We start from the raw sequence: 23,973 nt of genomic DNA, 5'->3' as shown, positions 1-23,973 counted from the left end.
AATCCGACTGAGCTCAATCAGATTGATTGAGGTGTTTAAAAACGCTTTCAGTCAGACTGAGCAATCAATCTGATTGCTAACAGTTCATTTAAATGCATGTAAATATAGCTATTGTAGAGATCTCTTCTGAAAGTCTAGATGAGACGCATATGAGATTATACGGTTTCTCAGACAAAAAATAAATAAATAAAATATGAGAAACAGGAGACTGCGGCAATGTCAAATTTAACTGCCTGAGAAAAACTTCTTAGATACTGAAGATACTAAAGATGAGATACTAAAGAGCTCTTATATTTGTGATTTTTCTATCCCATGGGCAAAAAAAATCAAGACTTTTCTTTAACCTTTTTTGATTTAGATCCACAAAGGCTATAAAATACGACTGCTGTAGTCTGAGTGTGGCAATCCGCCGCGCTGAACTGGTCTCAGGTTGACGTCACACAGTCTGGTACCTTTCTGAGATCATTTTTATTCTTAGACATGAAATGATAAATCATTTAGCCATGGTCTAAGTGGCCATCCTCAGAAGGACAGAATTGTGCAGAAACAAGGGGAGACATTCATGCAAACACGTCCCACAACTACACATCATACTTATCAAGTTTGTCATCAGACAACTCAGGTAAACAGCTGCTCTTAAACACAGTCACCTGACAGACAGCATCCTCAGTTCCCCTTCAGTCACCCATCACACATGAAAACATGTACTGTGTGGTGTCAAATCCAATTACGCATCTCTGCCGCATGCCTATAAAGCTGCAATGTTTTTCTTGTGTGCTGAACCAATCAGCTGCTGGACAGTCCAGAGCGGCTCTGCAGTGACTGGTCAAAGTGATCAGGAGGGTGGAGTGGGATGCTTAGAAGGAGGGATTTGTGTTGTTTGGGACAACCCTGCCCCCTCTGTCCCAAGTCAGCCATACCCCCTTTAATTGTTTTATCGTGCTAGAGAGACCGACTTTATTCTGGCAGGGAGGAGAGTGCAGCTTTACTCCTGTGAAGTAGTGGACAAACTAGTGTGGATGGAGCAAGACATCTTTCTCCGTCCCTTCCTTGCATACCAAGTCAGACTGACTTTATTATCATTCACCGGCTCCCACTTTATTTTGTTCTCTGCATCTGGAGTGACTGACTGAGAGGAAAGAGAAAGCAGCAGGTTCATTAGCCTCGGAGGAAGAGAGTGAGGCTGCCCCGAAACAGGACATCACCAGAAACCAGATCAAGATCCGCAGGAGACAGCCATCATGTGTGACTGTTTTCACCTGGCATTTCCCAACTGGCATGCGTCAGCCGCGGGTGGGCATCATTCTTTATTTTGCTCTGTCTCTTTAGCTTTTCCTCTCTCTCTCTCGTTCTGTTTCATTCTGCCGGTCTGTGCTATTTTTATCTCAGCAGTCAGCACCTCTGGTGGCAGGACAATACAGTCTTGCAGTTGGACTGTGCATGTGTGTGTTAGTGGGACACTGGTGCTGAGCTTGTTTACAAGCATCACTGCATTTCTCTGCTGAGATGACGCTGCACTGTGTGTGATCTGGGTGTGTCTGCAGTAAAGGGGGCGTGGCTATGTGGCTGTGGGTGTGTCAAAAGAGTTATGCAGTATTTTATCAACAGCATCTGCAGTGTGTTTGTTTACAATATTGAGAGCATGATTTCAGAGCGTTTAGGGATTGTTGAATTTGGATAGTGTTATTTACAAGGATTTACAAAAGCTTGAGATTGTATTTTTACAGTAATATTTTGGACAACATTTTATAAAAGTGCTCAGTTTTATTTTAACTATATATATATATATATATATATATATATATATATATATACATACAGTATATTTATATTTAAATTGATTGATTTTTTTCATAATAATATAAATATACATACGTTTATAAAATAAACTATATATTATTAAAATATATATAAAATATATATTATATATACAGTATATACACACACAGTATATTTATATTTAAATTGACAGATTTTTTCATAATATATTAATATAAATATACATACATTTATAAAATAAACTATATATTAAAATATATATAAAATATATATATTATATATACAGTATATACACAGTATATTTATATTTAAATTGATAGATTTTTTCATAATATATTAATATAAATATACATACATTTTTAAAATAAACTATATATTATTAAAATATATATAATATATACATTAAAAAATATAATTATATACATAATTATATACATTATATAAATATTTACAATTCTACAATAAATAAGATATATCAAATTCATGAGCAAACAGGGAGCCACAATATAAATATACATACATTTATAAAATAAACTATATATTATTAATATCTATCTATCTATCTATCTATCTATCTATATATATATACACACACACACACACACACACAGTATATATATATTTAAATTGATTGTTTTTTCATAATATATTAATATAAATATACATACATTTATTAAATAAACTATATATTATTAAAATATATATACTATATTTTTATAAATTATAATTATATACATAATATATATAATTACATATATTATATAAATATATACAATTCTAAAATACTATATATATAATTTAAAAAATATATAATTATATACATAATTATATACATTATATAAATATTTAGAATTCTAAAATAAATAAGATACATCAAATTCATGAGCAATAAGGGAGCCATATATATATATATATATATATATATATATATACACACACACACACACACACATATTTATATGCGCGCGATTCACAACATTGTGGTGTCTCAGACATCTTATGTAGCCTACCTTCTTTTTCTAATGTTTTCTTTGGTTGTGTCATTCTATGTTGCAGTAACTGCAGCTTTTTGACTTCGTTATAAAGACTTTGAAATCCTATCCAGTTCAGCTAGCAGATTTATCTAGTTTTTTCTTTGACCTTCAGATGAACTTCAGGCTCTGGAACATACAAACACACACTTAAAGTAACCTAAATGAGACAATAGCTCTATTTTAGTGATCTCACAGGGTGCAATGAGCAACCAGTACATCTCCCAATACAACAGCTGCATGACAGCTTAATTGCTAGATATATAACCAAGAATGACATACACAGGATTTAATTAAATGAATTGTGTTTTTGTGCTCTGGTTTTATACAGATGTCAGATTCATTCTGGAGCTTTTCCATGATGTTGAACGTTTGTGAGATTGCATTAACACAATCTGTGCTATCTAAAAAAATTATTGAATTATGATCACGCTAAGATGAGTACATTGCAAAGATATCATGTCAGTACTTAAAAGGTAAATTATTCTGTACATTATTTTGTCAAAATTGAGTTTTCACCTAAATAAAGTCTGTCCTGTGATGGATGGCTTTGTCTCTACTATGCTCAGATTCTCAAAGTGTGAAAATGGATATTAGATCAATCAAAATTCAATCAAAAACATGTCTATGTTTTGACTTTGTACATATTTTGAATTTACAGTAAGAAAAGCATATTTATAGAGAAGCTCTTCAAATATTAGTGCATCCGCAGTCCATAAAATACTCATCGATTATGCGCACTAGAGTCCACTCCAAAAATAAGTCATATCTATCAGCATCTCACTAATGTCCTCCAGCCAATGAATAAATTATGAATTTGAGAGTGTTGTAGCATTTTTCGTGGTTTGTGTGATTGACTTTGGTATTGATATTTTGTGTATTTATTTGGGGCAGTTGTGGCCTAATGGTTAGAGGGTCGGACTTGTAACCTGAAGGTCACGGGTTTGAGTCTCAGTACTGGCAAGAAATGTAGGTGGGGGGAGTGAATGAACAGTGCTCTCTTCCACTCTCATTTCTCTTCCACCCTCATTTCTCTTCCACCCACAATTGAGCAAGGCACCTAACACCCAATCACTCCCCAGGCGCAGCAGCAAAAATGGCTGCTCTGTGTGTGTGTGTGTGTGTGTGTGTGTGCACTTGGATAGGTTAAATGTAGAGCACAAATTCAGAGTATGGGACACCATACTTGGCCACACTTGTCACGTCATTTCATATCTGAACTGATAATATGCCTATATAATCATGACCTTGTTTTTTTTTTTACTGTAAGATATTTACTGGGAAAGTTCATCCAGAAAAGAAAAGTCTGTCTTCATTTATTCAACCTCATATCATTCCAAACCTGAAAGATTCAAGATATTTTGTAAGTTAATGGGGTCCATACAACATTGACTCTCATTATATGGAGAAAAAAAACAACTAAGACATTTTTTAAATGTCTTATTTATTAAACATACAGGGTTGTAATGACATTACGATGAGTAAGTGATGACAGAATTTATTTCCGGTAGAACTCTCTCTTCCCATCAATTCTAAAGCCATTATCCCATTGGCACATAAATGTATCAATTAATGTTCCTGATTGATTGGAAACATGGGAACTTGGTCCCATGTTCTTAATAGGGAAGAAAATCCAATTCAGTTTTCAGTTTATTTTCCCTCTCCGGCCCTGAAATTCAATTATATTTTGAATACAAACAAGTCTTTCCCACTTGACTCTGAAAGAGGCTTGTGTATGATGTTATGAGCGCAGGCCAGAATTGATGTTCCTTCTGCCTGTAACTTGCTGAGCAGCTAATTAACCATATTAGTGTGGCGAAGGAGCAGAGCTCTGGGCCCATATGGCCACAGGAGCAGAAAACAACCGCTAATGCCTGTAATCTTGGTCATGGGTGATGTGCAAACATACAGGATCAGTAGTTGGGAAATTTCAGTATTTGTACAGCCAAGTGTGTAATATCATGAAATATACTACAGCATTTACGATACTTGTTTCAGTTAAGGAGGTCTGTAAACGGTTTGGACATTTGGACTTATTATATGCATGATTATTTAAAAATGCATTATTAAGTACTTTACTAATATTAAATTGTTCTTGTTCCATACCTGTATACTGTTATTATTATTAATTTTTCAAGAAACATTATAGCGACCATCACTATCATGCTCAAAATGACCTATGGAAGCTTGTTTCGCCACAGAATAAAAAAAAAAGGAAATTCTGACTTTTTATCTGACAATTCTGACTTTTTTCTCGCAATTTCAAGTTTAAATCTCACACCTTTTTTCTCAAACTGCAAGTTTATATCTTGCAATTCAAAGAAATAGTCAGAATTGTGAGTTTTTCCTCGCAATTGTGAGTTTGTATCTCACAATTCTGAAAAGTCTGAATTGTGAGATATATAAACTCGTAATTCAGAGTTTTTTCTTACAATTCTGAGACAAAAAGTCAGAAACTTTCAATAAACACGCAATTCTGAATTTACTTCTCAGACGTGTGAGATATAAACTCGCAATTGTGAGTAATTATGAAGTCCAAATTGAGAGATATAAAGTCTCAATTCTGAAGAATTGTGAGCTTTTTTATTGCAATTGCAAGTTTAAAATCTGATACTTCTGACTTTATTTATCAGAATTGTGAGATATAAAAATGCAATTGTGAGTTATCAATTCCGAGAAATAAAGTCAGAATTGCAAGTTTTTTCTCGCAGTTGTGAGTTTGTATTTTGCAATTCTGACTTTAAACTCACAATTGTTTATATCACACAATTGTGAGTTTATCTACAATTTTCACTTTATAACTCGCAAATGGGAATTTACATCTCGTAATTCTTACTTTAAAACAAGCAAAAAAAAGTTTTTATCTCACAATTCTGAGAAACAAGTCAGAATTGCGAAATGTAAACTCACAATTGCTAGAAACAAAGTCAGAATTGTGAGATAAAAAGTCGTTTGTTGATTTGTTTAATCAACGTCCACAATAATCGAATAATCAAAATGGACAACACATGCACAACCTTCATATTCATATTGCTTTGCAGAGCGAGTTATGTTCTATAGTCCCACTCCTCCTCTCTCACCCCCAAAATAAAATGATTAAAAATAAAGCTACATCTCACGTTCACTTAGAAATAATGAATGTGATCATAATATACCTCTCTCCACCACAAGACACACACATTTAACACAATGTACACTAGTTACTATTTGTAGTGATGATATATCAACAGCATAGATTAAAATAAAATTACCTGATCTTAAAATGTGTAACGCTTCATAGCATAACATCATAAAAACATAAGCAGAATCTATGTGTGCATGCATTTTCCTATAGGGTGAATTCAGGTTGATTAGGATACTTTTTCCAAGTCCTACTTTATAATTAGTATTACAGGATTTCCTATAGTAATCCAAATTATATACTGCTTGGTCACTTGCATAAAACACATTCTTTTCACTTTTAGAGCAGCACCCAATGAGCAAATATTTGATTAGGGAGTAACTACGTTATGAATTTACTAACTTTGAATTTCTCAGACAATTAAATTCAATAGCACTCATGTCCAGCTCGATCAAAGACAAATAAATATGATTGAAATATTTACTTTAACACACACACACACACACACACACACACATACACACACACACAAAGACATACTGTCATTATGAGATTGACAGCTTGCTTTGCATTAAGTAAACTGATCTATTCTTCAAGCACTTATTGTTTATTTATTCATTGTGTGGCTAAAATCACAATGTCTAAAATCTCTAAACTGCATGAGATCTTGTCTTCATTCTGCATTCACATCCCACTGTGCACTAATGTCATAACTATTTCCTTCAACTCAAATTTAAACTAAACAGACATTCACTGGAGAACAGAGGGACATAAACACCCTCACTACAATTCTTTGCTAAAAATCACTAAAATCTCAAGACTTCACATTTGTGATTGTGTGCAAGCAGTGCAACACATTCACATGTTTGTTCTTCAGCACAATGACATTATCAGGAGCTTGAACCACAGCCCTGAAACAGGGTTGTGTCATACCTTTAAAAGTCTACAAAAAAGGGCAGGGCCCTTCATCTTCTCTAAAACTAACTACCCACAGACAGTTCTGTCAATGCATGCTGTGCACTATAGGTAAATTACCATCTGGAATACAGTGAAACATATATTCCTTCAAGTAAACCACAGATCAGGTAGGTGCAAACCTAATATTGTTAACCTTTAATGTTTAGCTGCAGAGGCACTTCATGGCACTTCAGTGTCATTAAAATGCAGCAAACTTGATGTTTTGGAAATACTAAGCATTATATATATTATATTAAGACAGAGCACATGTTTGTACTTCAAGATATTTCAGTAACATAAAAAAAGTATATTAAAGGCAATAGAGTACCTCAGAGATGACGAGTTTTTGTATGCAAAACCCAGAAGCGAGTTAGCATTTTAGGACTTCTGGTTCCATCGCCCTAAAGTCTATAGGGTTTTTCGAATGGGTTTTTGCTAAATCGCCTGAAATAAGGTCTGTGGTTGACAAAGCCTCTAAATAGTTTCACGTTTTGATCTATGACATAAAACACACCAGTTATAACCCGCTTGTGATTTTTTAAACCTTTATTGTGTCTTAAAAACGGCGATTGCTAACAAATTACTAAAAGGAACTACCTTTGGCGGGGACTTTAGACGTCATCATGACAAACAGGACATTTGGACAGCATTTCTAACGAAAAAGTGGATACACAGCGCAGATCATAATCAGCGAGTATGTTTTTAAATAAAGTTGTTTTTTAAATAAAGTTTGAGGAAGCTTGGTGGTGGTGACGTTGATCCGCGACCATGGTGTGCTATAGTCCGTTTATAGCCTACTGTTAGCTTTTTATATCTGACGACTTTATTTAGGCTTCAAAATGTATAAATGTTGTGTTAACTTGTAAAGATTATCTTGATAGACAAAATGTTTAAGTGTCATAACGCTTTGTTAAACGCAGAGCTTATTTTTTGCGATTTTCCAAAAATCTTTGGAAAAACGCATTGGCTTTCGATCGAGGGAACCCGTGCGCCGCTAACTTCCGGGTTGGCCTACAAAAACCACGTCATCCCTGAGGTACTCTATAGGTGTGATTAGTACAGTATGTTACCTGAACCGTCAGACACAATCTGATTTCACATCACCTACACTTGAGCTCACATATCTTGTGTAATCCTAATGGAAACATATTTCTGAAGTATAAAAGCCCAGTAATGATTTCAACATGGTTTGGTGTTGATTTGTATTTTAAGTAACTTATTAATGATGGATGAACAATGGCCTTTAAAGACCATTTTTATGTATTTTATTCCTAATTATTACCTACCATCTAACAGACAGCCTCATTTATAGGTTGGTTGGGGTAAGATGCCCCCGGGGCAAGATGACCCCCCACCTTAATTGTTTTCTCCTGACCATAGATGACACAAAGTCACATCTAAGCATTTTTGATGAATCGCCACGCTATTTTTAATTTTGTCATTTCATCTAAATATCAAATTTGTGAGATTTAGTCGAAACAGTTTTGAGGTTGATCTAATTTTGTGTTTCTGGAAAATAGTGATCTATGACATTGTATTATGTTGAATATCAAAGTTTTTTGTGTCTATTTGTTAATGAGGGATTTGTGGACACATCAATGCTTTTAAATTTGTGAAGTAAAAGTTTTTTTTGACCAAAAGATGACGAGATGAGGCACAGAATTGGCACAGAAGGCCCCAAGTGGCATGTTGTTACTAGTGTTATTATTTTTTAATTGAATAATTATTGCAATTAATGGGGTTATTATTCAATATTTCCATGTACATTTGAGACATCTTTGCATTAAAACCTATAGGTTAATTGAGTGAAATCATTCAATTTGATTTCACTGTTTTTATTATGACATATCTTCAATTAAAATATGGGCAATTGAATATGTAAATATTCATATGCCTGTAAAATTATTCTATGACTTATATACCTTTCAGATAAATCTGTTTTACTGTGATTCTGCTTTGTCTGTCATCAGTTATTCAATTATTATCAACTAAATTGTCAAAATAAATTTTTAAATACAATAGTTTATTTAGTATTTTAAATTAATGACATTTAAAAAAATATAAATATTAATGCGAATTATATCAAAAATCATTTATACATTCTATAAAAGTTTGTCCATGTTTATCTTACCCCAGTAGGGTGGATCTTACCCCTTTATTTAATATTTTAACATTTTGTGCTATAACAACTAAATTAGCAAATGTTTCTATTTGTTTCCTATAATAACACATTGGCTGATGCATCATCATCCTGCACATCCTAAACTTATATCTAAATATGTTACAATTTATTTAAAACTAACCTAACCTGACATGGGTGGGGAGCCTGAAAACAGTACACAAAGAGCACACAAAGATAGCTAGGCCTGTTGTTTAGGCTTGTTCCATTCGCTGTTGGTTTTGGGCAGATATTATAAAGCCAAAACTGAAAAAACATCTTAAGCCTGTTTAACTATAACAGCAGCCAGAATAAAAACTTTGTTGAAACTTGTTGAGCTGCAACAACAGCTATGTTGTTCATCTGCTTGTTCATCATATATGTTGAACTAAAACCTCATTTAAAGTATTACAATCATCCCTGATCTCTCCTATACACATCAGTTTACTTAAACCATTGGTTTAGCCAATATCATTGATTGGAGGAACACAGTATGTGAACTGCTAAATTAATGGCTCCTCTTGTTGGGATTATTTATTTCTCACGGTACCATTCAGTTATTATTAAAGGCAGTGCTAAGCAGAGCAGGGTTTCATAACCCAAGGAACTGGGTTAAAAAAAAAAAAAAAAAAAAAAACACCCAGCAAAAGTGGTGCGAAACCCCTTTCAAGTATGAAATATTGCTTTACCTGTGCTTAAAAGCAGGTTTTAAAGAGCCTAATAGTGGTTGGCACAAAACTTGCGTAATTTTGTTTTTAAATTTTGAGATAAAGGGTGTGTAATGTAACCTGTCAATGTTGGCATCTGCCTAAAGACAGAATGACAAATGATTGACATTAATTTATCAAAATACCATTGATTTGGATTGTTCACAAAGCCTTTGACATCAACAAAAGACATGGGAAAAGTTTTCTCCTTTCTTTAATAAGTCTATTTATTAACTGTACATAATTTATTATTTGCATTTAGCATTTTTCCTAATTGTCTATCCATTGGTGCATTCCCAAGTATAGAGTGTCTGATTATTAGAAACTGTGAAAGATACGAACAATCTGCTAGTGTATTTATACTATTCATGTGCAACATGGCATACATGCACATACATAAATCTCCAGTGTACTTTAATGCCATCTAGACCTGATGCCTGGATAAGTGTTTGCAGGAAAGTGCAGGTTAATGGCCTGGACAGAGTGAGGCTCATGGAAAATGTATATGTACCTAAACGATCCTTTTATTTTAAGTGCATTGTGTTATGAGAAACTGGAAATAAATGTCTTTCTCAGAAGAAAGGTGGTCATGAGAGTATTCTTGCTGCTGGTATAAGCAATATTTAAACTTTCTGTCTATTGTACAATATTGTTGAATACATCCAAAAAAAATTAAATTGTGCAAGGGGATTAATGTATGTCTTCATGCAGTGAAGTTATTTTTATTTTAATCATTATTTTTCCAGTAATACCACATTTGCAGATATTTATAACCATATTAGTTTCACTGTTCTTTTTCGGATCTATCGAAGCTCATGTTTCCATGTTGTCCTTATTGCTGGCAGTGTAAGCCAACCCCTTCAGATCAATAGAGTGCCTCACTTTACAGGAAGCAACAGAAGCAGGTAGACTATCTGGATCCCGTGGGAATATCTACCAGGAAATCTTGCCTTAGACTCTGCGATCTTTGCAGATACAAAGATTGATCCGTCAAAATAGATCCCTCATTGACTCTCCAATCAGCAAATATGGAAGGCATAGATGGCACTGATGACAAGCAGGCTCTTGACATTTAGGATGGATTCTTTAAATTAAAGTCATGTGTGCAGAAATGTAATGCATCTGAGTATTTTGCTTACCAGTCAGATGTGAAATCTATGTATTCACAAAGCTTGACCCTTAAAAGTATTTACAAGTGTGTATTCTGCATTTTTCATCACAACAGGTGAAGGGCGAAGGCTGAAGGGACCAGAACAAGACACAGATGATGATTTAGTGAGTATCACTCAAGTACAGCAGATTCAACAAATATACACTTGTGTTATTTTGTCTCTCTGTTTTAAACTGGTTGATTGTTTAAACATACTTTAATTGGTATCTTTAATGTAACAGATACCATGTGAGGAGCCTGAAGTTTTAGAGGAGGAACGACCTCGTCCTCAGGGTTCCTCTCCTGTTGAGGAATTCCCCACCACAGAAAAATACGAAAAACAGGTGACTGCTATTTTACACAACACCCTTATCTTAACTATTTAATATTATGTATGATAACCCAAATTTAGAATTTCATAATGCTGTATCTTATCTAACTATTATACTCTATAATAGATTACATACATGCTAACTATTTTTCCCAGGCTGAAGGTGACTTCTATGACTCACCCACCAAGGGTTCCAAAAAAAGCAAAAGGATTGGTTTTGGCTCACTGTTTGACAAGCGTTCCTCTGCCAAGATGAATCAAACAGAGGTCAAACACACCTAAAGTTCTCTCCAGTGAAGAATACAGATGATTAGAAATGTGAATAATAAAAAGTATGAACAGATTTCTAAATGACTTTGCCTTTTGTTTCAGGACATGCAAAATGATCAGTCAGAAATGATAGTGAAAACTGAAAAAGAAGTCTGTGCTGAGGGTTTGGTTGTAAGTGGAGGGGGAAAGGATGGCATCTTCATCAAGGAAGTAAAACCAGAGTCACCTGCCTCAAAGCATCTAAGTGTGAAAGAGGGTGAGATGTCATCATTATTATAGCACATTACAGAACATTTCTGACGCTAGAATACAGCTCATTTTGTTTTTCCTCCATCTTTTCCACTTGCATCCTCATTTGTGTCCTTCCATCTGGCCTTTCAGGTGATCAGATTCTTAGTGCTACGGTATACTTTGATGATGTGTCATATGAAGACGCCCTCCAGATTCTTGAACATGCTCAACCATATAAAGTGGCTTTCTGTCTAAAACGCAAACCACCTCCAAAAACCCAGGAAGATGCTGAGACAATGAGGCCAGATATAACCATTGTAATTATCATACTGTCCATTATATTCAATTACAGAATACTACAAAGCTTCTTTAGAGATTTCATTGACCCTATATCTGCTTCATCAATGTTTACAGGGTGAGGAGGCTGAGCAAGAAGAGGAAGGAGGAGGACCAGAAATGAGAGGTAGAAGGAAGATGAAAAAACAATATGATCGCATTTCTTGGCCCAAATTCCCCACCTTTAGCAAAGGTCGCAGGGCGAATTTTAAGAGATCTCACAGCACATCAGAAGCAGAAGAACAGAGAAAATTAGAGATAAGTCCACCAACAAGTGACACAGAGTCTCCTCTTAAGTCTCCATTAAAATCCCCAGATGGAAAAGAGAAGAAAAAGACACACAAAATGAAACTTAAGATGAGGATGGCAGGCTGCAGGAGCAAGTCTGTTGAAGAAACCCAAGAAAATGAAGAGGTGCCATCAACAGACAATATGGAAGTATTGGACAACCAAATTATTATGAATATAGCCGTAGAGCCAGGGACTAATGTGTTAGAGAGCCCTAAAATCTTGAATGAAGCTGAAAATACTGACTCAACTAAAGCAAGGGATGAATATACATTCCCGACTCTGCCAGCGAATGAATCACTGCATAAGGTTGAGCTCATCAGTTTGGACACTACTTTAAAGACTACTGATATTACAGTTGCTCTTGAAGAGGATGGAAAAGAAAGGAGAGAGAGATCGGAACTGAGGGTTAGTACTCCAGGAAAGGATAAATATGAAATAGAAACAGAGAGCCAATTAAAATCCTCCACAAGTGGGATGCGAACTTCGGATACATCAGCATTCGACAATATTATGGATAGTCCTAATGTAATATCACAAATTGAAGCAGTTGGACATCAAGTTGATTCCGATGGCAAACCAATAACTAAAGAGATTTTAGAGAAGACACAAAAGTCAGAAGAAATGTACATGGACATACCTAAAATTGAGGTTTCTCTTGACATGCCAGATGTAGGACCAATAAGCAAATCACCAAGAATTGGCAGCGACAAGGAAAAGAAAGAAAGAAACATTCTAGAAACAGAAAGTTATGGGATTCGAACCAGGGGGCCAATGGCAGACATAGCCACATCAAAGAGTCATTTTGCAAACACGGTAAACAGACTAGAATTTACACCAGACACTTTTGAGATTCAGACAAAACAAGATGTCTCTTCAACGGTCATGGACACAAAGAAACCAATCACTTCAACACCAGTTATATCCCAGCCAAAATCACATGCTCTGGAAGTGGACAAAAGCGGGAAAAGTATTGGGGGTAGCACAGACACCGAAGTAACAACAAAAGCAAATATTGAATCACATTTTAAACTACCTAAGGTGGATATCTCTGAATTCAACCAGGAAGACTTGATAACTATAAAACAAAGAGACCCAAACAAAGTGCCTCTCCTGAAACGAGAGGAAATTGAGATTCCTGGCATGGAGGACAAAGGATCAAAAGCCAAGTTTAAGTCTCCTAGAATTAAAGAACAAAAAATTGAGAAGATAATAAATATCTCAAAGGCAGAAAAACCCCAAGCTCATGGGGAAGCAGAAGAGTTTAATGTTGAGGATGTAAAAGAAGCAGTATCAAAATTCCCTGCCTTTAAATTACCTGAGAGAGACATCACAGGAGTCCTTGTACAGAGAGAGATCAAAATCCTGGAAATGAAAACAGACAAGACTGGTATGACACCTAAAGGATCTCCTTGTAAAATTTCGAGCATGAGCACAGAAATAAACATTAAGTTGCCTGACACAATGGATAAAGAAGAACAGAGACTCTCTCCTGTTGCTTCAAAAGATCAAGCCATCTTGTTACCTAAAAGTGAACAATTTCATTTTGATGAAACAGGTATAACCGAGAGCAAAACAGACCAATCAAAAATTAAGCAAGCAGACCACAAACCAAAAACTGGCAAAATGTTAGCGAGAGATAAGATAAGTACATCCTCAGATGCAAAATTCAAACTTCCAAAGCGTGAAGACATTGAAATACCAGGAATGGAAGCCATTGAACAATCAGTTCAACTGCAAAAAATCAAAGTAGCCAAAGATACAGACACTCAAGATGAGGCTGTGAAAGACTATACTGATACAGATATCAAAGCAGACAGAAAAAGACATGAAAAGAAATCGAAGAAAACAAAGGTATCTATGCCTAGTTTTGAGATCATGACACCTGACATTCGCTTCCCTGGTATCGCGACTGAATTACCAATAAAGGCCACATCATCTAAAAGTGATAATGATGAAATCAAGGAGAATCTTGATGAAGGACATGTCTTTGAAAAATCTCAAAAAGGTGAAAGCTGTGCACCTGAGCATGAAACAAAAAAAGCACATGATATAGAGGGTGATCTAATGATCGAACATGACGTTTGCACTGGCACTGTTAAGGAAACCTCAAAACAAGACGTTGAAGGAGAACTGAAGGCTGAAATCAAAAGCAAAGACACAGATTCCTCTCCAAATAAAATGAAAATGCCTAAGTTAAAAATGCCCAAAATTGGAGGGAAATCTATCAAAGGAACAACTGAAGTCACCACAAAAGAGGATGTTACAGTGGAAGAAAATGAAATAATAGAGGTTGTATTAGATTCTGAGAAGAGAGCATCTGAGACTGATCCCAAAGCATATAGTTCGGAAAAAGACAAAAATTGGAGTAAAATAAAAATGCCGAGCATAGATGTTTCTGTTCCAAAAATAAAAATCCCCAAGACAGAGGGAAAATCAAAGCAGGAGGAAACTGGGCTCTCAACACCTGAAATTCATGCAGGTGTTGAATGTAGCAAAGACCACATTTCCAGTGAGACTACACAAAAGCCGAAAAAAGAAAGGGTTGGGAAAGTTGACATGAAGGTTGAGGCTGTAGAAGATGCTCGAGAGGAGAGTGGATTTACACTGATCAAGGTTAGTGGAAAAACTGAAGTGGAGCCATCTGAACTACCACAAGCTGAAATAAAAGAAGAGTCTAAAATGAAGAAAAGGAAAATATCATTTCCCAAATTTGGATTCTCTAAATCAGATACTAAAGTATCTGATGCTGACATAACTCTTCCAGCTGCACAGGTCTCTTTACAAGGTGCAGATGGGACAGAACTAGATGTGGAAAGTAAGACAACAGACATAGAAGCTGAATTCAAGGATTCAACAGTTTCTCCCACAAAATTTAGACTTCCCACAATTAAACTTCCCAAATTTGGAGTTTCATTTCCAAAGACAACAGATGCTGGGGCTGATATTCAAATGCCTGAAGTCAGCACAGATGAAACCACAAAGGATGTTAAATTGCCTGAAGCTAAATTATCTGTAGAATCTACAGCATCTGACACAAAAGGCCTGGAGATGACTCTCAGTGTATCCAAACCTGAAGTTGACTTGTCTCTACCTGAGGGAAAAACAGAAATCAAAGGTATTAGCATTCCAAAAGTAGATGGTTTTCAGAAAAAAGAAATAAAATCATCTGAAGATATTTCATTTTCTAAACCAGAGGTTGATGCTAGTCTGACTTACCATATTGAAGAAATTTCAGCTGCTGAGTTTTCAAAACGAGACATCAAAGCTGCAGACATTGATGTCAGTCTTCCACAGGTTGATTTATCCATTCCGGAAGGTTCTGTGGAAATAAAAGAGTCGGATGTGAATTTCACAGTTTCAAAGGATGATGCTGAACATAAAGATCTAACAACGGGTGGTACACCAGTAAAGTTTAAACTCCCCTCTTTCAACTTACCAAAATTTGGTGGGAAATCATCCAAGGTAGTGAAAGACATGCCATTTGTAGATATAGATATTGAAGAACCTGATGTAAGCCTTCCAGAAACACAAATAAGCATGAAATTAGAAGATTATGCAGAAGGCCAATGTGTTAGTGTAGAGGAGGTTACAGTTACACAGCCAAAATTTGGCATTAGCCTTCCAAAGGTTGAAGCTCGCAAGCCAGCTGATAGTATGGACAAAGAAGAATCTATTATAGACACCAAAAAATCAAATGCAGAGTCTGAACAGGCTCAGAAAGATCCAAGATCTCCAACAAAAATTAAACTTCCCACAATTAAATTTCCAAAATTTGGTGTCTCATTTCCAAAATCAACAGATGCAGACTTTGACAATCAAATGCCTGAAGTCACCACAGATGAGCCTACCATGGAAATTAAAGTGCCAGAAGCTGAACTGTCTGGAGAACTGCCATCATTACCTGAAATGAAAACCCCACAAATTAGTGTTTCAAAACCTGAAGTGGATATATCTACAACAGAAGTAGAAAAGGCTTTTGATGCACACTGTGAAAAGAAAAAAGAAAAGGTATTGTCTCCCGACCATGCATTTTCTAAACCAGAGGTTAAGATGAGCCTTGTAGGTCATGGTCTTGATCAGGAAGCAACTATAGAAGATCTGAAAGTGCAAGCTGAGAAACTTGAGATGGGAGTCAAAGTTCCTTCAGGTACAGTAGATGTAGTCATCCCTGAGGCTAAAGAAAAAGAGAGTGAAATTAAACATAAAAAACGTAAAATGTCATTTCCAAAATTTGGCTTTTCCAAATCTGACACTAAGATCCCTGATGCTGACACCAGTCTTCAAAAAGAAGGAATATCTGTGCCAGACACTGAGATCAAAGAGACTGAGGTGACGATTCCTGCTCCAGAAGTCCAGCTGAAAAACAAAAGTACTTCTGGCTCTCCATCTAAATTTAAGCTTCCAACAATTTCTCTCCCTAAATTTGAAATTTCCATTTCAAAGACTGGAGAAGAGTCTATTGCAAAAGCTGATGATGATGCACAGTCAGAAATAAAGGCAGCATCAGCAGTTGCAGCATCACAAGATAAAGATAAAGGTACAGAAGATATAGAACCACCAAAAGCAACTTGCGAATCCCTACCGGTGGATGCTGAAATAAAGATTCAAGACACTGATCCTGGAGGTCAAGGGAGTAGATTTATGATGCCCAAATTTGAATTTTCATTTCCAAAGCGAAAGGGACCAGAATTTAAAAAGGGTGCATCAAGAACTGATGTAGAAAAACTAGAGGCTACACTGAAACATGACATTGAGAGTGCTGAGGGAAAAGCAGACATACCTGAGGCTTCCTTGGAATTGGAAGTAACGATGAAAAAGCCAAAAGTGCCAAGCTCAGAGCATGGATTTTCTAAACAAGACGTTAAAGCTCCAGAGATTAATGTTGAGAGAGGTGATACATCTATGGCAGTAGGTGAAGTGGATGTAAATCTTGAGTCTGACTTGAATATTCAAACAACAGAGATGTTAAAAGATGATTCAACCACTGGAGGGTCACCGTTCAAATTCAAACTTCCTACTTTCAAACTACCCAAATTCGGAAGTTCATCTTCCAAAGTAAAATCTGAAATAACAGATTTGAGGGGTGAGGAAATTACTTTGGAGGCTGAAGATATAGTTACATCAGGAGAAGCATCAGACTTAAATATTGACTTTAATGTGCCCAGTCAAGAGCTGAAGAAACCCTCAATCAGTGTTGATCAGCCAAAGGTAGATACTGGAGATCAATACACCCTGTCACTTACAGAGGCCAAATCATCAAAGGCAGAAGTTGATATTTCTTTACCAGAGACAAAACTTGGGGAACTGTCAGTTGAAGCTGAAGTACCACAAGCTAAAATAGAAAGCAAAATAGATCAAGAAGTTGATTTAAAAGACCCAGGTATAAAAATGAAAAGACCAGGCTTTTCCTTTCCTAAATTTGGATTTTCTAAACCAGATATAAAGGCCCCAGAGACTGATGTCAATCTTGCACAAGTTGATACCCCTAAACCAGAAGGTGATGTGCAAATGAAAGAACAAAGTATAAATATCACGGTGTCAAATGTTGAGGCTGAGCAAAAAGATACGACAACTTTTGGTGCCACAACAACATTCAAACTCCCCTCAATCAACTTCCCAAAGATTGAAGGACAAGCTATGGAGGAAGTGAAAAAAATGCCAGATGTAGATATATCTGTTAAAGAACCTGAAGTGAGCGGTCCACAAATAAAAATATCAGGTGAAGCCCCATCAGTTGACACAAAGGGACCTCATCTTGCAACAGAGGGTCAATCTGTAAGTGTGAACTTAATGGTTGAAGAAGCTGAACTTGTAGGACAGGGGGGGAAGCTCAAGATGCCAAAGTTCGGTACTGACCTTCCTAAAGTAAAAGGGTTTGATTTAAGTGCATCAAAGACAGAGGATATAGCTGAAGTACAGGAAATTGATCTAAAAAAAACAGAGATAACAACTGAGGGGAAAATTCACCCACCAGAACGTGATTCTAAAGGCATAGATGTGCAGATAAAGACACTACCTGAATTTGGGGTTTCAAAACCAGAAGTAAAAGCCCCTGAGGTTGATGTAAGTATACAAAAAACTGATATCTCCATACCAGAAGGCAGTATGGACCTAGAAGAAGCAAATATGGAAATTAAAGTGTCAAAGGTGGAGTCTGACCAAAAGGGTTCAACAATTTTTGGATCTCCAACAAAGTTTAAACTCCCTTCAATCAGCTTCCCGAAATTTGGTGTTAAATCACAAAAAGGAGCATTAGACATCAATGTAACTGATTCAGAACTAGAGGGAACAAATATAAAAAGTGATATTACTAAACCTGACGACAAATTACAAGTAAAGCCACCCAGTGATGAATCTAAAGTTGAAAAGAGTGCCGACATGCCTGAGGTTGATTCTAAAGGACAGCAAGTAAAAGTGAAGAGACCAAGCTTTTCATTTCCTAAGTTTGGGTTTTCCAAACCAAACATTGCAACTCCAGAAGGTGATGTCAGTATACAAAAAGTTGAAGTATCCATACCAGAGGGTAATGTACCTGTAAAAGAACAAACAGTAGAAGTTACATTTCCAGGAAGAGAAGATGAACAGAAAGAACTAACAATTGTTAGTTCCCCAACCAAATTTAAACTACCAGAACTTAACCTGCCAAAATTTGGAGTCAAAAGTTCAAAAGGTACAGCAAGTTTGCCATCAGCAGATAAGGATATTAAAGGAATAGAAATTACTGCTCAAGAACCAGACATCAAGGTGTCTGAACAAATACCAAAAATTGAAAAGGAGGCTGATATACATGCCACAATTAAAGAAACTGATGTTAATCTAGCAGAAGGTAAGGTAATACTACCCCAACCTGATGTTGATGTTCAAGGCATATCCATTGAAGGCAAAGCAGATATACCTGAAGGTGACTTGAAAGGGCTTGATGTGAAACTGAAGAAGCCAAGCTTTTCACTTCCAAAATTTGGTTTTTCAAAGCCAGATATTAAGGGGCATGATGTTGATGCCAGTCAACCAAAGGCAGATATGTCTATGCAAGAGGGCAACATATCTGTTAAAGACCAAGATGCAGAAATTAATTTCACAGATGAAATGAACAAACAAGAAGATCCATCGCATACAAAGTTTAAGATGCCCTCAATCAACTTCCCAAAGTTTGGACTCAAATATCCAAAGTCCACATCTGATATTCCAGAAGCTGAAGTAGATATCAAAGAACCTGAAATCAGTTTCTCAGAAACAGGAGAGGTACAAACCACTGACATGGAAACAAACATAGATATTAAGGGGCCTACTGTTAATGTTGACATTAAGGTCAAAGAGATGGACACTGATGGGACAGGAAGTAAGTTTAAGCTGCCACATTTTGGAATTGGCATGCCAAAAGTAAAGGAGATAGAGATGGAGGGTAAAGAAATAAACACTGAGACTGGCCTGCTATGTGAAGAAAAAGTTCATGTACAACAGCCTGATGTTGCGATTCAAAATGTGACCATTGAGGGAAAAACAGATAAAGTTGAAGTTGATTCCAAAGGGATGAAAGTGAAACTTCCCAAATTGGGATTTTCAAAACCAGATCTAAAGGCTCCTGAAGTTGATGTGAGTCTGCCCAAAGCTGACATGGGCACATCACTGGGAAATGTTGATGTTTCAGAGCAATCTGTAGAAATTAAATTACCAGAAGAACAACCTGATTTGAAAGAGGACACTTTTGGCTCTCCAACAAGATTTAAACTTCCAACAATCAATTTCCCAAAATTTGGAATCAAAACATCAAAGGACACAGTGGATATTCCTACAGCACATGTGGACATCAGTGAAGTTAGCCTTACTGATAAGAAGTTTAACATGTCAGGAGAAGTAGCAAGTGTTGACATGAAAGAGCCAACAATAAATGTTGAGTATCCATCCATTGAGATGGACATTAAGGGAAAGGATAAAGAACAACAAGAGAGCAAATTTAAGCTTCCAAAATTTGGGATTGCTCTCCCAACAACTAAAGGTCCTGAGAGTGACCAAGGGTTTAAGAAGGCTCTGACTGAAACAGAAGTGAAAATGTCAGGAGATGTACTAACTACAGACAAGGAAGAGCTAAAGTTACCCAAAGGATCAGTGGAATTGGATATGCAAGCCAGTGAAATGACAACAGATATTTCGCTACAGGGCACTACGGAAATGGGAGAAAGTGAGAGAGATGGCAAAACTGAAATAAAGTCCACAATTTGGCTCTCCAACAAAATTCAAACTCCCAACAATAAAATTTCCCAAATTTGGATTTTCCACTTCAAAGGTCACTACTGATGCTCCTGATTCTGACATCAAGGAAGTTAAAGGCAGTTCAGTGGATTATGAGATAGAGACATCAAAAGTGGATCAATCAGATGACATCAAATGCAAAACTGCAGAGACTGAAACCCCATCTATTGATATCAACATAAAAGCAAAAGAGATTAATCAAGAGGGACAGGAAACTAAATTTAAACTTCCAAAATTTGGGATTTCGTTACCCAAAGTAAAAGGTCCTGAGGTGACAGTAACTGCAGGAACACCTGAGGTGACAGTAACTGCAGGAACACCTGAGGTGACAGTAACTGCAAAAGAAGTAAAAACAGGAACACCTGAAATTGGGATCACTGAACCAGAAATTAAAATCGCAGCAGATGATGCAAGTCTCCCAAAATTAGACATGGCTTTAGAGGGAAGTTCCAGCCTTGAAAAAACAGAGGTAGAGACAGAGTTGAAAGACGATAACGTTGCTGTTTCAGGTTCTCCAAGTAAATTCAAAATGCCTACTTTTAAAATGCCAAAATTTGGAATTTCAGCACAAAAAACATCTGATGCAAAAGGAAAAGTAGCAGAAGTAAATATACCAGATACTAAAACTGATCTAAATATTAAAGACAAGCCTTTACAAGTAGAAGTGTCCAAAGATATACACAGAGAGGGTGAAATTCAAGAAACCACTGAACAGCCTCCAGAGGTTGCTGTTAAAAAACTGGAGGGTGACAAAGGCTCCCCAAGTAAATTCAAACTTCCTACTATAAAAATGCCAAAGATTAGCCTTTCAAGAACAAAATCTCAGGATGGAGAAGATGACACAACCATAAATGCTCCAGAAGCTAAAACAGAACCAAAAGATGATGCACAAGGACCTGTAAAGTCACCTAGATTTACAATGCCGAGACTTGAGGATGTTCTCAGTGGCTTTGAGGTTGAATTTAATGTTCCAACAATAGAGGAAATGGAAGCACAAATTGACAAACCATCTGTTAAGCAGGATCAGGAGGCTGGAGAAAAAGTCAAGGAAGCAGCAGAACATAAGGACAAAGCAGTGCAGGAGAAATCAAAGTTCAAATTTAAATTTCCAAAATTAGGATTCAGCCAGTCCTCAGATGAAAGTGATAAGTTAGTTGACGCTAAGATTGAAGAAAGTGAAAAACATCCGGAGGCTTCAGCGGATCAGAAATCAGCTGTTAGCAAAGAACAAGCAAAAACTGAAAAAGGAAGCTGGTTCAAGTTCTCATTTTCATCTCCAACCAAAACTACAAAATCTGATGAGAAAGAAGAAATAATCAAACCACCTGAAGAGGCTAAGAAGTCTGATGATGTAGAGAAAGAATCCAGCAAGGCACAAGAGGAACCTGAGAAGAACTCGTTCAGCGAGGCTGTGGAAGAAAACATGAGCCCAACTTTATCACTAATGTCATCTGAAGCTTTTGCAGATGTAAGTTCTACAGTAACCACTGAGCAGGTTGGCCTGTCACAGACCTCTCCTACAAAAGTTAAAGTGAAATATGCGGAACCCACTGCCACCGTTGGGGTCAATGATGTACAAACTAATGTTGTGACTTCCACAGCCAGATGTGAACTGATATCAATGGAGCCTCACCAGCCAGAGAAAGTCAACATCCCTTTCTCATCAGATATGTCCTCAACCTCAGTGGACACTCTGAAACAGATGTCAGGGGAAATTCATGTCATCACATCGAACATACAAGCTATACCAGAAACACAGCAAGCTGCTATCCTTACTAATTTAGATGCCCATGGAATTCACACCTCACCATTACAAATAACACTAGGCTCAGACTCAGTGTTGACAGTGGAGGAAACCAGAGTGCAAAGTGGGAAGCAAACATTGGTGGAAAAGCATGTTGTGAAAGAAACGTTACATGATGATAAAGAGACAATAATTGTGACACAGAGAACACGTGTATTTGAAGGAGACTCTGCAGAACCCATTTCTGATGAGACGGCTTCCTCGATTCGTAGGCTGAGAGACACGGTACACACTGAGAAAATGAGGTTTTTTGACAGTGTAGCAAAAAAAGAAGAGGTCACAGTTGTGAGCTATGAAACATCTCTAAGACATGTGGATTCCTCTACCGATGAGAATGGGGGGAATTGAACATGATATATGGCTGAGTTGATTTTATGCTTTTGAATGTATGTTTCAGTGTTCTCTTATATAATCATAAGCCAGCTGAATTGTAACGCTAATTAAGTAAAATTACACTTATGAACATATCACAGAGTATTGTTTAGCTAATGGAGATTTTAAGCTTAAAAGACTCAAGAAAAATATATATATCCACCGTACAAACTATGTATGTACAAGGAATAATAGGAAAAAAATGATTACATTATAATTTGGTATGTGTTTTGTCAGTGCACTTTACTGTAATACTGTTATCTTGGGAAAATTGTTTACAGTGCAAACTCAATAGCCTAATATTCAAGCAAACACCATTTAAATAGATATATTCACAAATAAAATTAATTATAAAGTTGGTGTAGCTTTCAAAGACTGTTGACAGTATCACATATTGAGGCATTTCTTTCTTTGAGGTTATCTATTTTGAGAAAACTATATAATTGCATATAAATCAGTGTTTCTGCAGCCTTGACAATAAATAAAAACAATTGTGTAAATATGTTTTATTCATCCCAAATCTGTCCATTATCTCAAAGTCTGTCCATCACCCATCACTAGATATTGTTGAAAAGTTGTTATTTTGTTTTTTTTGGTGCACAAAAAGTATTCTCGTCACTTTATTATATTAATGTTGAACCACTGTAGCCACATGAACTGTTTTAAATATGTCTTTAGTACCTTTCTGGGCACCTAAAGTGTTAATTATCTTGCTGGCAATGGAGGCCTCGCTGAGCCATCGGATTTTATCAAAAATATTTTAATTTGTGTTCCGAAGATGAACGAAGGTCTTGCGGGTGTGGAACGACATGAGGGTGAGTAATAAATTACAATTTTCATTTTTGAAAAGCATTGTTAAAAGCCAGACGATTTTGTCTTTAAAAATCCTTTACTATTTAGTGACATTAAATTTGGAGCAAAAACAGAGGGAGTGACTTTTTTGCATCAGACATGTGTCACTTTGCTCACAGCTGATTGGTTCAATTGTGGTTTAACATCTCTTACCCAGAACATAACCTTCCCCGGAGCAGGTTAGCCGTGGAGCGCAAGTTACTGTGGTGGTGAACACTGCTAAAAGCCAAACCACTTTCATGGTGCCTAAAAATCAGGGTTGGCGCAAACTAAACTGAAACATACCTGGCTATCCACCTAAACTGGCTTCATGGCATAGGACCCAGTGCTTCT

At 36.3% G+C, this 23,973-nt stretch overlaps 1 protein-coding gene across 1 annotated transcript; it reads left to right on the top strand.

The window, feature by feature from the left end:
- The first annotated feature begins 939 nt into the window (after positions 1-939).
- LOC127525473 (protein AHNAK2) lies at positions 940-23,288 on the top strand. Its single transcript, XM_051918043.1, is given in 8 exon segments — positions 940-1,293; positions 10,979-11,028; positions 11,146-11,247; positions 11,391-11,501; positions 11,607-11,760; positions 11,886-12,052; positions 12,150-20,566; positions 20,568-23,288. Coding segments are annotated over 8 exon segments (11,250 nt in total). The 5' UTR covers positions 940-1,241; the 3' UTR covers positions 22,765-23,288.
- The last annotated feature ends 685 nt before the right edge of the window (positions 23,289-23,973 follow it).

This window comes from Ctenopharyngodon idella, chromosome 13 (genome assembly GCF_019924925.1).
Source record: "Ctenopharyngodon idella isolate HZGC_01 chromosome 13, HZGC01, whole genome shotgun sequence".
NCBI classification, from domain to species: Eukaryota; Metazoa; Chordata; class Actinopteri; order Cypriniformes; family Xenocyprididae; genus Ctenopharyngodon; species Ctenopharyngodon idella.
Note: the sequence above shows the minus strand (reverse complement) of the source record. Positions and strands in the feature narration are given on the sequence as shown.